This window comes from Palaemon carinicauda, chromosome 13 (assembly GCF_036898095.1).
Source record: "Palaemon carinicauda isolate YSFRI2023 chromosome 13, ASM3689809v2, whole genome shotgun sequence".
NCBI lineage: Eukaryota > Metazoa > Arthropoda > Malacostraca > Decapoda > Palaemonidae > Palaemon > Palaemon carinicauda.
In genome coordinates this window covers 23,546,837-23,564,476 of record NC_090737.1, presented here as the reverse complement: position 1 = coordinate 23,564,476, position 17,640 = coordinate 23,546,837, and the positions used below count along the sequence as shown (strand labels likewise).

Genomic DNA, 17,640 nt, shown 5'->3' with positions numbered 1-17,640 from the left:
AGAGAGAGAGAGCGAGCCTTTTGATGTTAAAAACTGTTGTCAAGCTTAATAACTTTGGGGTAGATTACAAAGGATTATACAGCATATGGAAATAAATTTCTTAAAGGGTATACGTGCATTATATAAATATTGTACTATTTTGAGATTTTCCCTTGCAACCTCTTATTAAAAATATAGGCAATACTGCACTATTTAATGCTTGAAAATTGGATCGAGTTTACCACAAAATGTATGACTTTATCTATACAAAAGCAAAGATTTTAATGTCATTCAGAAACTTTTATCTTTCTGTTAAAAGAACAAAATAATTTTTGAATTATCACAACCTTGTCAAAATTTTATTAGAAGTAAAAAAATATGGTAACAATTTACCTCATAATTGTAGTTTTGTACAATAATTAAAAAAAAAAAATGATGAGGATATGCAATTAAAACCATAAATTGACTTTCAAAATCACCCAACAATGCTGCACCATACAAAGATATTTCATAATCATGAACTTCCCAATAAGGGAATAACTTTATGATTTAGAGCAAATGTTGGTCAAGATGTTGATTTCTACAGAAACGGCCACTTCCAGGACTTATGTAAAAGCATTTGCTTGAGGAACCCCAAATAAAAGCTAATTTCACCAAGTTCCCTTTAATATTAGTGAACTTTAGTTTACATTTACCTTTTACAAAAGTTTGCTTACAATTGTATTCAGTCTTAATAATAATATGTACACAGAAATGGGATTCCAGTTAAGATCCAACTCTTTATATTGAAAGAAAAATCTCTACACTCTTGTACTTGACTCCTAAAGCACTTTTTGAGAGGTTTAATGTGTGAAATAGTAATAATACAATATAAAGCAACTCTAGTATGCTTACACAGGCCTGACCAGACTCATATGAAGTGGATTCATCAACTTCACATTGGCCTGACCAGACATACAAAACAGGGAAAAATTAAAATGTATGGCCACATACAAATTTATCGTATATCACCAATTTTAAATGCTTGATCAGACAAATAAGAAATGGATAATTCCATCCTACACAGTCTGGACCACACGCTAGAAATGGATGCATCCATCATATCCAGACAAATTGGAACCGTTCAGATCCAAATAACCGTATCACTATGTGTTCATCGTACTAGGCAACTAAATTTGCTCCTTGTCCTTTGTCTGCAGTAACACAGCATCTGCATCACAACATCCGTCATTCGTCATGAAATGGAAAAGATACGATGCTTTCACACTTCACATCTGGCTGCTTGCTTTCTCAACAATCAGTGGAAAAATGTGTTCCCTTAAGACAGCTGATATATTATTTTCGCACAAAATATGGAATAAATAATGAGGTCAGTATCACAGTTAAATGTCAAGTTGAATATTTATTGTGTGGTACATGAAGACCAGTAGCATGGAAAACTTGAGGGCGGGGGATTGTGGTATGGTACACATTCGCACTAATCACATACATGGAAATTTCATTCATACATAACTAAAATATCTCCTCAAAATTTACACTAAAAGTACATGACATACTTTTAAAATTGGTTTAATTAATTACAAATCTTCATTTGTAAGATGTGACACTAAAGCACTAGGATTTCTTTTCTTCTTTCTTTTCGTCGTCACCCACCTCCTCCTCCTCCTCATGTTCAGAGTTTGTGCCACTTCTTTCACCATTTTCCACTTCCTTTGTGCTCAAGTTCTGGGCATCCTCCACACCCAAAGGCTTAGAAGATTCACTTTCACAACTTAAATTTTCAGGCGTCTCAATTGGTTTATCATTTTTGGGAGCCTCCTGGCTCTTCTGTACCGACAAGTCTAAGTGAGCTGCATATTGGTCATGCACTCCCTGAGCTTCAATTTCCCGGGCTAATCGCTCAGCCTTCATTTGCTTTAATAAGTAACGCTCTTCCTTAGAGAGTCCCGACTGTTCCTTTAACCTTTCTTTACGCAAATTAAGGCTTCTATCTGATTCCTCACCATGATCAGACCGATCTACTCTACTACGTTGCTCTTCGCGCATCTCACGACTTCTGCGCTGTTCATCACGCCATTTGCTACTGCTACTGATGGTGGTCGAAGCTGGACTATGACGTGAAGTACCTGCCATTGACATGATGCTTGATGGGAGACCATTCAGTAGTGTACTGCTAACAGCTGCAGATGACATGGCAGACAGTGGGAATGAGCCCAAGCCTCCAAGGCCTAGGGGAGGATACATTAACCCTGCTGAAGTTCCTCCAGGGAACAATCCGTGGAAAGGTAAACTCGCTGCAGAACTTGAAGCAACATTCCTGTGGTCCTTACTCTTGGAGGATGAGGTAACATCATTTAAATTGTGTAGACCTGGCATTCCAAAGCCTGCCAAACCTCCCAACAATGGATTTGCCATTCCTAATCCTGACATTCCAGGTATACCACCAAATCCAGCCATCATCATCATGGTTGGATCCATGCCCATACTTGCTAGGAGTTTTGGATCAAGGCCACCCAGTAACTTTGGATCTAACCCACCTAACAACTTTGGGTCCATGGTTGCAAAGAGTTTAGGATCAATACCTCCAAACATTTTGGGATCTAAGCCTAACATCTTTGGGTCTACACCAAGTAACTTTGGATCTAAGCCTGCTAATAACTTGGGATCTATCCCACCCAATGATTTCGCATCAAGACCAGCCAAAGCTTTAAGGTCTAGACCACCCATCATCTTGGGATCAAGTCCTGCTGCCAGTGATTTTGGATCTAAACCTCCATGCCCTTTTGAATCTAACCCTGCCAGTGCTTTTAAATCAAGACTTGCCAGAACCTTTGGATCAATACCAGCTAATGCTTTCAAGTCTAACCCAGCAAGTAACTTGGGATCAATTCCTCCTAGTGATTTCGCATCTAACCCAGCTAACAATTTTGAGTCAAGATTTGACATACTTTTATGGTCTAACCCACCTATACTTTTTGGATCTAAACCTGCCATTGCCTTTGGATCTATACCAGTCAAACTTGCCAATAATTTTGGATCAAGACTTGCCAAGGTTTTGGCATCTAAACTACTCAATAATTTAGGATCTAACCCTAACAACTTAAGATCAATGTTATGAAGTGATGATGACTTTGATTCTGAAGAACGCGATGAAGATGAGGCTTTACTTTCATGCTTGCTGGTGTCATGGTGTTTACTTTCATGATGCTTAGTGTCTAATCCTAACAATTTGGGATCTAGTCCCATGGCTGCTAATAATTTTGGATCTAAGGGAGGTAGCAACTTTGGGTCTAGGCCAAGGGCTTTTGGATCTAAGCTGCCTAATAATTTGGGATCAAAACCCAAAAGCTTAGGATCTAACCCTGCTAGAGCAGCCGCTGTCAGGTGATTCTTTGGATCCAGTCCTTGTAACAGAGACTTCGTATCAAAGGGCAAACCTTTGGGCGAGTGGTAGGAAGGCAAGGAGGTACATATGGATCCTCCAGCAGCCGAGGTAGATGTGGTGGCCAAGGATAGGGAGGCAGTGGTGGTGCTACTGGAGGACGAGGAACCAAGAAGGTAGGCAGAGGAGGACAAAATGGAGGCCCTACTTGAATTGTGTTTCTTTTCAGCAGCATGTCTTTTTTGCATATCAGAAAAACTGCTACTTCTTTCTTTCATGGTGTCAGCCCATTGTGGATCAACATCGTAACTCGGGTGTTCTATTAACCACTGGGCAAGATACTTCAGCTTTGGAGCATCTTGTCCAGTAACCTATAAAGGAAATATGGGCATTAATTTTAAGAATAAATTAATGTATTACCTTAACCTAAAATCCAGATAGCATGCACCTTTTTAGAAATATTTCCCTTACTAAAATATCACAGCCTTTATAATTGAAGAGCCAAAATTATGGCAGTTGATCAATAGATAAAATATTATAAATTGAATTTCTTGTAAAATTAAAAGCCATAGTCAACATATGACAGAATATTAGCTGCACAGAAGCTATAATTAAATGTTTATGCATCGAGTCCTAGTTTGATTCTGTTCAGGTAATGGGTTTGAGCTAATAACCACATACAGTATTTAAGTATGTTGCTGAAAGAAAAAAAAAAAAGGCATTGTAATCAGATTTTTTCTTGAAATATTTTAAAAGCAAGAATGAACAGTTAAGAATTATTCATCTACTATTACTCATAATGTTCAGCTAAATCTATTTTCACTCTGGATCTACTATTACTCATAATGTTCAGCTACATTAATTTTCACTATAGAAGTTTTATTCCTGCAGTAGAATGATATTAATTCCGTAGTTGAAACTCTGGAACTTCAGATTGAAACTTCTTGCAAATGCTTTTCTTTTTTTGGCCAATTCTATAAGTATTTATTCAACTTTAATTGGCTTCATATATGAGAATGATAATTTTGATGTTATTACTGTAATCTTAAATATATCTTATATATATTTCTACTTTTGTGTACTTGTTATTTCTATTTCCTTTTTGCATTGGGCTGCTTTCCCTGTTGGGAGCTCTGAGGTTGTAACCTCTTGCTTTTCCAACTAAGTAACAAAAAATGATAATAGGATACAATACAGTAATAGAAGTTTGAATACCAAACAATCAAATTTCTGTACCACTTTTAGAGCTTAAAAAGTCAGCATAGCAGTTTTAGCTATACCTGAAAAACTGCATTCTCTATCAAGAGAGCACTTCAACTGTTCCGTCAAGATAATTTAGATTTAAAGATAACATAGGCTACAAGAACAGAATGTTAGGGAATTATTTTTTTTTACACTTACCCTCTGTCCCGTTGATGTATTTATTACATTGACACGCTCATCGCCAGAAAATTGACTCCAATCCAAGGTAGTCAAGTCTGTTTTACGTCTTTTTGCCTCCTTAGGTCGCGATGAGTCTCCAAGGAGGCCTTGATGCTGCTCTAGCCACTTATCAACTTTGGCATCAGCAGGTCTGTACAGTTCAATACCAGGTGGCAATGTTACCCCAGGAGGCAAATCTGACTGTTTTACTAACCCAGGTTTACCATCTTTATCACTAGCAGCATTAGTTTTACTTGAAGATCCGGAACCTTCATCTCCCCAAGAATCGATCGGACGTTTTGATATACTTGTTGGAGTTATGCTTATGCTTGATGATAACTTTGGAGTGGTAACAGCATTGGTGACTTGGCTTTTATCACGTGAACTTAATAACGTAACAGAAGACCCACGAAGGAGAGACAATGGACTGGTATCAGGCGCTGAACTCGAGGTTAATTCAGGGCTTTTGCCTTTAGAAGAGAGACCTAAAACAATTTCATCTAATTTTCTTCGCTTCTTTTCCTGGGGTCTTGAATCCAATGGGGAATCAAGACGTCTTTTATCTAAACTTCTCATAGGATCATCTAGCCTGGGTCTACCAGGTCCCCTTCGACCTAGAAGACCGGCAGCTGCAATATCTAAAGCATTATGACCTGGATTTACAGGTTTGATGGTTAGATCAAGAGACCCTTGCAGTGCCTGGAGTTGACGCAACGCATTATTGTCCGCCGCTAGTGACTGGGCAGCCTTTTTATTTCTTTCATCAGCAGATTCCATAAGTGACCTGAGGTTAGCGCTGGTGAAAGAAGGCGGTAGACCTAAAGCAGCTGCTGCAGCAGCAACTCCAGCCGAGCCTTTAGCCAGACCTAATGTGTGATGGAGATTGGGATGTAACAGAGCTTGCAAACGTTGGCGTTCCAAATCTGCTGCCTCTAGCTGTCTTCTCTTTTGGCGGTCTACATCCATGTGGTGATCAGATGCACTTGAATGCGAAGAGGCACTGCTGGTAACTTGGGGGAGGGAACTGGAGGAAGGTACTTTGCATTCCTGCTCACTACTCTGGAAGTCTATTCCGACGGGCCATTTTTTGTGCTGTACGGCATACATGAGATGCTCTATTCTACACTGTAGCATGCGTTCTTTTGGCCACTTGATAGGATTCGCAGCAGACTGCGCTAATAATTGTGCAACAGTAGGTTCACTTGACACCAAGTTATCATATGTCAATGAACTGCCAAATTTAGCCATTGCTTCATCCATTTGTTGAAGACTTATCAGAGCTGACCCTTTGCCATCTTTCTGTTCTCCTTTCTGCTCTTGTTTATTATCCTTCTTGTTATCCCCCTCTGTTTCAGTACTTTTCTTAGGATTATCATCATCCTCTACAGTAACAATTTTGCTTTCATCATCTTTCTTTTCAGGGGTTTCTTTACCATTATGTGTATTTACTTTTTCATTATCAATTTCATCTGTGTCTAATTCACTTTCTTTCACCTTAGTTTCCTTGTTCTCTTCAGTAGGTTCTTCTTTAATTTCGGACTTGACTTCAGTCTTAATATTCTCAACGTCTTTATCAGGCTCTGTACTAACAGCGTCTTTTTCTGATTTTATAGCTTCTCCTTTGACCTCCTGTTTTACTTCAGTCTTAATGTCCTGAGTTTCAGAATCGATGACGTCTTCTGAATCTTCTTTTGCTTCTTCTTTGCACACCTTATTTTCAGATTTTTCAGTGGCATTTTCATCATCGTCTTCTTTCTCCTCCTTCACAGATGTAGAAAGCTCATCATTTTCCTCTTTTTCCCCTGAGTTAGATGTATCTTTATCATCTTTATTTCCTTCTTGCTCTTCTGTGTCCATTTCTTCATCCTCAGGATTAGCAGTCTCGTTCTCCTCCTCATCAACTTCCATATTTTCACTGCTTTCTTTCTTATCAACTTTATCATCCTTTCCTTCATCTTGATCTTTTTCTTTGTCATTGTCTGTTTCTTCATCTTCATTAGGGTCTTCTTTTTCCTTCTCCTTCACAGGGGTTTCAGGATTTTCATCCTCTTTCTCACGTTTCTCTTTTGAATCATCTTTCTCCTTTTCTTCCACGCTTTCATCACTCTTGACTTTCTTCTTTTCTTTATTTTCCTCAGATTCTGATTTTGCAGATTCTTTCTTGTAGAATTTTTCTTCAAGAGCTTTAATCTCTTCTTTAGTGATCAAAGGTTCCCCAGCAGTGTGACGGCGGATAATATCTCTGAAGTTAAGCTCTGGATCATACAAGATGTAATAGTCGGTTCTTCCCAAACCATGCCTAAGATGAAAGAAATTTTTTATTTTTATTAATTAATTTTTAAATGGACATTAATTACATGTTGAAATTGGCTAGTATGTATGTTGACCAACAAAATGAAACATGCCCTTTGCCCTTCTTTTTGGTGGCAATTTTTTATGCATTCCCAGTTATTTTCAGGCAGGTTTCCCCTTTCACTCTAAATTATGAATACTTTAACACAATAGAACAACATACTGTAGTACCTCGGTGTTCACAATAGTAATGTCCTTAAATTGCCACTTCTTTGAAATGATTGGTTAACATTAACATTATAAACATGTTACAAGATCTTTAAACCAAAAAGAAACCATAAAATTCTAAAATATTTTTAATAGAAAGCAAAATATCTGTAGTAGTGTCAAAATTTCATTTAAAATATAAAGCCCTTGCAGTCTGAGAAAAAATATATACTACTGTACTGATATAATATGGATTTTTTGGATGGAACATACCTTCCGACACCTATCAACAGGTCATGGTCATGTTTTCCCGGTATCCACCAATCCGGCATATCTTTTGAAGGCAGGGCCAACTCTAAGGCATCTTTCAGACCAGGATTCGGGATCACGTCATTCCGCAACCGATTAAGCAGATCCACTCTTTCCAAGACTCTTCTGGCTCTTTCTTCCGGAAGCCTATCCACACCAATCTCCAGCATTTCTAGGGATGAAAATTATTTAATTGAATAAATTTGAAAAATGTTATGTTCAGGAATAATAATCAAAATTATAGCCTCCTATAACTAAATAAAATTTTCTTTTAATACAATTGTCATAAAAGAGAACCTACAGAAATTTTGGCGCAATCACACGCTTTTGGTCCTGGTATTCAATCTTTTAATGGAAAAATATTCAATTCTAAAAAATTGTATCACAATGATTAGTACTTATACAAACAACACAAGATTACCAATATTTCTATTTAAGTAGAAATGTGATTTCTTATTGTGGTAACATTTAATGGTAAAAAAAAATATCAAGTCAATACTGTCATAAACTATGGATTCATCTCTAAATTTACACAACAAAATATGTAAAATAGTAAGGTAAGATATCAGCACTAGAACAGGATAAATCATGTAAGCTTAAAGCAAAATATGGATGGGCCCAGAAGTGGTAGTAAAACCAATTCACCTGGGGGTGTTATGGAAACCCATGCCAAGGATGGCAGTTTCAGGGTAAGACAACTCAAATGAAGACCAACACAAAATAAGACTTGGACAAATTGATGACATTTGCATGTATCTATTATGAGAAAATGTAGAATTTTGCTTCACTCCCCTTTGGACTTGGGTAGGAAAATCTGAAGAAAATATAATTTTACTTTCATATTTGGACATTCTCATTGCAAAACCTAACAATTGATCAGTAATACTCACTTTCATTGTCTTCCTCTGTCAACCTGATTCCACACTGTCGTTTACACATTGCCATAAATGCTCGGAAGTACTCGGTAAGCGTTTCATCATATTTCTTTTCTAGTCGGGATAGCATGCGGAACTTTGACCAATCATACCTCTTCTCTTTTCTGCAAATGAATGGAAGTAAAAAAGATAAGTAACATTAGATAAAACAAAAATAAAGAAAATTAAAATAACAGCATTATGCACCTGTATATTACATGAAACTGCAATCAAGGAAAAAAGTTCTCACCTTATATATTCTACACCAAATGTGGATATAGTGCGGTAAAACTCTGCCTGCTCACGATTAGACCATCGACGCTGGTTATAATCAGTTTTCCTTAACTCACGCTCTCGTATATACTCTGCCATCCTCTCTCTCCGCATGATCTTATCTGCCAGATAATGGTCATAACCCTGTGCGAAAGGTTCAGGAAGAAAGAAAAAGGTCAAGCTTGGAAATATTCTAAAGATCTAGTAAACTATGCTTGATATTTCTTTTAAAGATGTCCCCTCTCTGTACAGAGGAAAAATCATGAACTACTCACACTACTAACCCTAACTTTTGCCTCATTCCTGAGGTCGTTTTTCCTATTATTACGTTGATATGATGTCACGAGCCTTCGTAATCGACCATTCAAATCTGATGTGGACGGGAAACTGTACAACTTCTTCTCCCCATTGCCTTTGTCCTCTTTCTCATCACACTTATCATCGTCAGATTTGGAAGTAGAAGTGGAAACGGCAGGGCTCGATGGAAGAGGAGTTTGATTGGAGTCTTCGTCATCCTTATCATCATCTTTGTCATCTTTGTCCATATCCTCCTCATTTCTGGAAAATAAAGAATATTAAAATCAACATTCTTAATAAAAGATTGCATAGTAAAATTCTTAAAACTACTAATTGGATAATTAAAAGCCTTAAAAAACCAAATAGCTAGAAATTCATAATTTAAAAAGCAGCAAAACCACAAGATGGGGCCTTATTTCCCAGTAAACTTCTGAGGCCAGCTTTTTTCCATCACTCGCTTTTCAACGGTCTTTATTACAATCGTCACCATTAGTTTCCTCACAATCGGTTTGGACATGATTTTACTTCTATCCCTTCTCTATTATTATGTTCTACTGCCATCATTCCCAATTTTACGTTTCAATAGTTTCGTTTATGAATTCTTTGGCTTTCCTATAGGTGTTCATCCTGCCACTTCATTATTTACAATTCACCTGACATGCCAATCCTCACCCCTTAATTAACATTATTTTCCCCCCCAGGCTTTTAGAAACCCCCTTTATCAACCTATTCATCACCTTCAATATAGTTTACTACCATACTCAAGCCATGAATTCTAGCAATGCAATCTCTTCAAGGGCCAATGTCTCTTTTGCATGGAGTAGTAAAAGAATTATGTACCTGTCATTAGTCTTTGCTCTCTATGGTTAATTATAGCTTACCAGTCATCTGGCAATTCTCTCCAATTAATCCAATGTCACTCTTCTTTCTTAAATTTCCACTCAAATCATGCTCCACAGTCTAGTCTCCCCAAGGGAACTAAAACTGGTGTACTTCTTTAAAGACCTGCTCATCTATCACATCAAGGTTCTCAACTCTTCTCTCTTCCCCCTTTGCTAACGTTATATATTTCAGACATAGAAAAACTTACAAGATTTTGCATTACAGAGCATCTCTCTTGACAGACCTGTTACATCTGGTATATGATACAAACTAAAAGATCACCAGCACAAACTTCTAACAGCCACAAAGCCATGCTGTCGTCAATTGTGCTTTCTTTGTTTCTTTTCTCATTACAGTTATCTACGTTTGCATTAGTAGTCTTCCAGTCTTCTCTCCATGCCACTCTTACAAATTTAAACATTCCCACCAAATCCTTGCCAGATTCTGCAGTTCAACACTAGGCCATTTGCATTTACTACATCCCATCTACTCTTGTAGTTTTTTCTAATATTATGGAATAAAAAATAAACACTGATCCCTGAAGGACTACACATTCATCTCATATTCTTTAGCTACAACTACTTACGCCTTCACTTCATGTCTACTCTTTAGGTAGAATAAAATCGTAAATTGGCTTTCTGGTGCTTATAAATAACTCTCCCCTACAAGGAATACCTCAAAACTCCATACATCTAAATCATCAGAAAAAGTTTCATACTTACATGGTACAAGTAATTTCAGCCATAAGAGCTGCTTTATCTGGCGGTCCACAGCGCGAGAGAAAACACAGTGTGGGATCATTTCTCATGACATTGTAGCGTTCATAGCCATGCTTATAAACTCCAACAAGCAACGATCTGTCTGCTTCTAAATCCCACCAAGGCTTGGGTGGTAATTCCGTGGGAGGTGGGTTGATGGGCAAATCTCCCGCTCTGCATCCTTCTTCAATCTAAAATAAATGAGATTCTAATGTAAGCAACTTGCTTAACAATAGAAAGCTTCAAGCACCAAATAAAGATTTAGTATACTATTTAGACTGCAATGGTAAGTATCAAGAAACTAGTATCATCTGAATCTCTATAAAAAAATATGGATTTAGTATACTGTTCAGACTGCAATCATTCATGTATATCAAGAATGCCATTATCATCCGAGTCTCAAAAATAAATAAAATTTTGCTCTTTATATATATATATATATATATATATATATATATATATATATATATATATATATACATATATATATATATATATATTTATATATTTATATATATATGCATATATATATATATATATATATATATATATATATATATATATATATATATATATATATATATATATATTTATATATTTATATATATATGCATATATATATATATATATATATATATATATATATATATATATATATATATATATATATATATATATATATATATATATATATATATATATATATATATATATATATATATATATATATATATATATATATATATATATATATATATATATATATATATATATATATATATATATATATAAACTTGGACCTAGGCATCTTAATGAGAAAAATTATCTTGAAATAATTAGAAAAAAAAATTGTGAATAGTTACAATTCCCTGCATAGAGCTCTAAAGTTACCTAAAAATTATAAATAACAAAATTAAGTATACTTTGTAAACCCAAGAATAAAATGGCACTTCTATTAATTCAGAGTTCCTTAATATGAGTATGATTTTTGCTTGCCAGCTGTTAAGATTTATAACCAGGTGTTGGTAGTCACAGGCAGGTTGCAAGGAAGCCCCACCCCTAGCCAGCACACCGAGATAGAGTACTACAGTACTTTGTGATTTGTTCCTACACAAATACAAACCTTTCTCCACTAATAGGAGGCTCATTTTTAGGTAGGAGGAAACTTCTATAATCATACTGTTTGGTTTAAAATTGCAGGATATCTAAGCACTTTGACTTCAAGAGGTGGGGGTGGGGAGTGGGGGGTTTCCTACCATTTTTTCAATTTCACAACATAGATTCTCAAAGGTTAGCCTAGGTTTCTGTCTATGGACACATGGTCATAGAACTACCTCTAGCCTTATAAGTATATGCTTTAATAATGTAGGATCAATATCAAGCAATGAGTTCTATACACAAACCATACTTCCCTAGTAAGGAAGATGAGCAAGATACCGCTATGCCACAATATATACAATTATATACCATGGAAGCTTAACTGCATTAAATGCCCAATCCAGGATATAACAGCATAATGTCGCGAGTTACCTTATTTGAGATGTTTCTTGCTCTGTATAGAACTAGGTATGCTACACAACCTTCTAGAAAGGTAGCTACCACGGGTTCCAATGATAATGTTTAAAAATTTGTAGGTATACTTCCAGAGATAGAGGACTGTAAAGTTTGTATGGCGATTCCAGACTCTGACCTTTAGTACTTGTGCCACAGATAGGTTTTGTTTTAAAAGCTAGCATCGAACCAATTCCTCAGAATCCTTGAGCCTGTGCCACAACTGCACCTTCAGTCTCTTTAATTGCCAGGGGATAAACCTTCATATTGGTTTCACAAAGCCAGGAGGGATGGTGTTCCTTGAAATCTTTATTTTAGTCTTGCCAGGACCAGTAAAAAGATTTTGAATCTGAGGACTGAAGGGTTGGGTTCTCTACAAGTAGCATTGGTCACCCTCAAAGGACAAAGACGTAAATCATTCAGACTGGTAGCCAAGTGCCTAAGGAATGTGACAGAGACTCAACCTTGATGGCAGGATATGGGTTTCCGCCCGGAACAGAGTTCCCTTGATCAGCAAAGGAGTGTCTCCATGGTTTTAACTCCTGGACTACACATGTGTGTGTGTGCTTTGTGGTGGTGCAAAATCAGGTACTATATTCTTTGCCCTTGTGTTATGTAAAAAAAGATACTAGCCTGGAAGTTCTCTGCCCTTACAGCAATTTATGCATGGAGGAGATGCTCTCAAAGCCTAAGGAAGGCCAGAGCATCCTTATGGTAATTTTCTTAGCATTGTAATTAAGTTTATTTCGAGGCTCAGGAAGATGAGAATGGGGAATAGCGGCTCTCTTAGGGAAGCAGTTATCACGGATACTCTCGAGGAGATCAATGTCGTCATTCATCCTTTTGTTACCGTCAATTAGAAATTCAGGTACCATAAGAGAGCTCAAGGACTTCCTCGACTTCAAGGATGACTCCAATGAGGAAAGATATAGATTTGACTTCTGTATCCTTTTCATACTATATTCCACCCAATTTGCTGATAGCCAATACTGACATCCACTGCAGGGGTAACACTGCTAACAGTCATGTCCTCTACAAGAGATCCGCATGACTCCTGCTCATGAAGATGCCCTCCAGCAATCCCGGGCCATGACCACAGATCCACGCTTGATCTCAATCAAAATCTCATACTTTTACTATATAGAAAAAACAGTTAACGGAAAAGATAGGGACTCATAGCATATGTGTAAGACCCTGTGGGTGAAGTCAAAATGGCGTCTGTGTATGTTGGTGAGGGGGCAGTGCTTCCTTGCCACCCACAAGTAACTACCGATGTTTCGTTATAAATCTTATCAGTATTGCTCCAGCCAAGGAGAAATCACACTCCTATTTAAGGACAATGGTTTATATTTGTACAGGAACCAAGGATATTTTTTTGGCAAAAGACCCCAGTCTACAAGGAAACTTATTAAACGCATACACAACCACCTCCATTTCAAAACTTACTTTAGCCAAGTATATAAAATAACCCTTCCAACTACAATCTTATGTAAGAAAAACTATGAGAAACTTTTATAAATAAAAAGAATTGACAACACTTAACTAAATAGAATGAAAAACAACTAACCTGACTGAAGTGATCACCAATGATCTCTTGCTTGAGGTAGAACAGTAGACGTACTCTTAACAATACTTTGTTGGAATGACGGGTAAGATGTCTTGAATACCCCTGATCTAAGTAAACATCTGTATCAAACTTCTCTTCTTTGGACCATTCTGCTCCTTCCATATGAGTGGCAACAAGTTTGGCTTCTCGTATCTTTTTTTTACCCTTCCGACCTCGAGGGACAGGAGCAGAGAGGCCAATGTGATTGTGATGAATTCGAGGTTTTCCATCCGATGATGGAGCTATAAGATCAAATATAAAACCTTTAATCTTATCATCACCTCGATAATAGCGTATACAAAAGAGGAGAATCATACGGGCACATTCTAGTACATCCCTTTCTTTCCAAGCAGGACGGAAGTCTCCACTACACAAAATTTCTTTCCATCTTCCCCATCCATACACAAGGAGTCCTTTCTCCACTTTGAAACACTCAGAGCGAGACCACTGACCATATCTCACAACTTCAGGATCAGCAGTTTCTTCTTCAAACACCCATCTAGATGCCCTTGTCATGCGCCCACCTCGACTACCACGGCCTCCTCTCGTTCCCCGTCCTCGTCCTCTTCCTCTATTCTTGTTTCGTGCCGATGTCGACAACAACATGTCTGGCAAAACTTCAGGTTCAACATCCTTCTCTGCCCCTGAATCACTCGTTGAAGACTCCAAGTCACTGCAGTCCAGAACGGACTCATCGTGTCCATAACGTCGTATTTGTGATCTCCTCCTTGGTTCTTCTACGATCAAATTTTTCTAAAATGAAAGTTTTTTTTAATTCTCCAAATAAAAACAAATTAAATTTCTAATAGTAAAATAAAATCAATCAGAACAAAACAAGTTTTAACTCATTGGAATATTGCCCACATGACTATACACCTCAGTATTAGCATGGCAATTCATCATTTAGAATCAACAAAATAAATCTATAAAATATCTATATCGTTTATTTCAAATATCTCAATTCCAGAAAACAAAAACATGCTTATGCTTCTACCTATAAAAATGTTATTTCCTTAGTAAAATAAATTTTTGAATATACTTACCCGATGATCATGTAGCTGCAACTCTGTTGCTCGACAGAAAAAACCTACGGTTGGGATACGCCAGCGATCGCTATACAGGTGGGGGTGTACAACAACAGCGCCATCTGTCGAGTAGGTACTCAGGTACTTCTTGTCAACAAGAACCAATTTTCTCTTCGGTCCACTGGGTCTCTATGGGGAGGAAGGGAGGGTCCTTAAATTCATGATCATCGGGTAAGTATATTCAAAAATTTATTTTACTAAGGAAAATAACATTTTTCAATATTAATCTTACCCGATGATCATGTAGCTGATTCACACCCAGGGGGGTGGGTGAAGACCAGCATACATGTTAACATAAGAAGCTAAGTATCCCGTATTTCATTTTAGCAGTTATTCAAAATAACAAACATAAAATAAATAAGTACCTGGTAAGGAAGACGACTTGAACAATTACTCTGCCTTTTTAAGTACGTCTTCCTTACTGAGCCTCGCGATCCTCATAGGATGCTGAGCGACTCCTAGGAGCTGAAGTATGAAGGGTTGCAACCCATACTAAAGGTCCTCATCAAAACCTCTAATCTAGGCGATTCTCAAGAAATGATTTTGACCACCCGCCAAATCAAGTAGGATGCGAAAGGCTTCTTAGCCTTCCGGACAACCCAAAAATATTTCAAGAGAAAGATTTAAAAGGTTCTGGAATTAGGGAATTGTAGTGGTGGAGCCCCCACCACTACTGCACTCGTTGCTACGAATGGTCCCAGAGTGTAGCAGTTCTCGTAAAGAGACTGGACATTCTTAAGATAAAAGACGCGAACACTGATTTGCTTTTCCAATAGGTTGCGTCGAATATACTTTGCAGAGATCTATTTTGTTCAAAGGCCACGGAAGTTGTGACAGCTCTAACTTCGTGTGTCCTTACCTTCAGCCAAGCTTGGTCTTCCTCATTCAGAAGGGAATGAGCTTCTCGTATTAACAGTCTGATAAAATAGGGTAAAGAATTCTCTGACATAGGCAAAGATGGATTCTTAACTGAACACCATAAAGCTTCAGACGGGCCTCGTAAAGGTTTTTAAAATAGAACTTAAGAGCTCTTACAGGACATAATACTCTTTCTAGTTCATTTCCAACCATACGATAAGTTTGGAATATCGAACGATATTGGTCAAGGCCGAGAAGGCAGCTCGTGTTTGGCTAGAAAACCAAGTTGTAGAACATGTAGCCGTTTCGGATGAGAATCCGATGTTCCTGCTGAAGGCATGAATCTCACTGACTCTTTTAGCTGTGGTTAAGCATATCAGGAAAAGAGTCTTAAAGGTGAGATCTTTCAGGGAGGCTGATTGAAGTGGTTCGAACCTGTCTGACATAAGGAATCTTAGAACCACGTCTAAATTCCAACCAGGTGTAACCAAACGACGCTCCTTCGTGGTCTCAAAAGACTTAAGGAGGTCCTGTAGATCTTTATTGCTGGAAAGATCTAAGCCTCTGTGACGGAAGACTGATGCCACCATGCTACTGTAACCCTAGATAGTGGGAGCTGAAAGAGATCGTTCTTTCCTCAGATATAAGAGGAAGTCAGCTATTTGAGTTACAGAGGTACTGGTCGAGGATACGGAAACTGACTTGCACCAGTTTCGGAAGATTCCCACTTCGATTGGTAGACTCTAGGGGTGGATGTTCTCCTTGCTCTAGCAATCGCTCTGGTTGCCTCCTTCGAAAAAACCTCTAGTTCTCGAGAGTCTTTCGATAGTCTGAAGGCAGTCAGACGAAGAGCGTGGAGGCCTTGGAGTACCTTCTTTACGCGTGGCAGACGTAGCAGGTCCACCCTTAGGGGAAGTGTTCTGGGAACGTCTACTAGCCATCGAAGTACCTCGGTGAGTTATTCTCTCGCGGGCCAGAGGGAAGCAACTAGCGTCAACTTTGTCCCTTCTTGAGAGGCGAACTTCTGCAGTACCTTGTTGACAATCTAGAACGGAGGGAATGCATATAGATCTAGATGTGACCAATCTAGAAGAAAGGCATCTATATGAACTACTGCTGGGTCCGGGATAGGTGAGCAAAGTATTGGGAGCCTCTTGGTCATCGAGGTTGCGAAGAGATCTATGGTTGGCTGGCCCCAGGTGGCCCAAAGTCTCTTGCATACATCCTTGTGGAGGGTCCAATATGTTGGAATTATTGTCCCTTCCTACTGAGACAATCTGCTATGACATTCAAGTTGCCTTGGATGAACCTCGTTACTAGTGAAAAGTCTAGACCTGTTGAACAGGAGAGGAGGTCTCTTGCGAACTCGTACCATATCACAGAGTAGGTTCCTCCTTGCTTGGAGATGTACGTCAAAGCAGGGTGTTGTCCGTGTTCACCTCCACCACTTTGCCTTGAAGGAGAGACCTGAAGCTTTCCCAGGTCAGACGTACTGCCAGTAGCTTCTTGCAGTTGAAATGCATTGTCCTTTGACTCGAGTTCCATAATCCCGAGCATTCCCTACCGCCTAATGTCGCACCCCAGCCTACGTCCAATGCGTCCGAGAAGAGAACGTGGTTGGGAGTCTGAACAGTCAGGGGAAGACCCTTTCAAAGGTTGATAAAGTCCTTTCACCAAGTCAGACCAGACTTTATCTTTCCGGAAACCGGGATCGAGACCGCTTCTAGCGTCTTGTCCTTTTCCAGTGAAAAGCTAGATGATACAGAAGAGGACGGAGGTGTAGTCTTCCAAGTGACACAAATTGAACCACGGATGACAGTGTCCT

General features: G+C 38.2%; 1 protein-coding gene and 1 non-coding gene across 6 annotated transcripts in view; both read right to left on the bottom strand.

Annotated features, from left to right (window-relative positions):
* Positions 1-627: 627 nt before the first annotated feature.
* kis (kismet) overlaps positions 628-17,640 on the bottom strand; it is a 140,386-nt gene continuing 123,373 nt past the window's right edge. For all 5 annotated transcript variants that reach the window (XM_068385444.1, XM_068385441.1, XM_068385446.1 and 2 more), the window contains 8 exons: positions 13,834-14,625; positions 10,680-10,906; positions 9,063-9,336; positions 8,756-8,922; positions 8,482-8,630; positions 7,556-7,763; positions 4,763-7,082; positions 628-3,732 (listed from right to left, as the gene is read on the bottom strand). In XM_068385444.1, coding sequence (XP_068241545.1) covers positions 1,594-3,732; positions 4,763-7,082; positions 7,556-7,763; positions 8,482-8,630; positions 8,756-8,922; positions 9,063-9,336; positions 10,680-10,906; positions 13,834-14,625 — 6,276 coding nt within the window. In that variant the 3' untranslated portion in view covers positions 628-1,593. The remainder of the gene's footprint in view (positions 3,733-4,762; positions 7,083-7,555; positions 7,764-8,481; positions 8,631-8,755; positions 8,923-9,062; positions 9,337-10,679; positions 10,907-13,833; positions 14,626-17,640) is intronic.
* Positions 14,691-14,780, bottom strand: LOC137652591 (small nucleolar RNA U6-53/MBII-28). The gene has a single exon (XR_011046368.1). It is a non-coding gene; the product is annotated as a small nucleolar RNA U6-53/MBII-28 (small nucleolar RNA).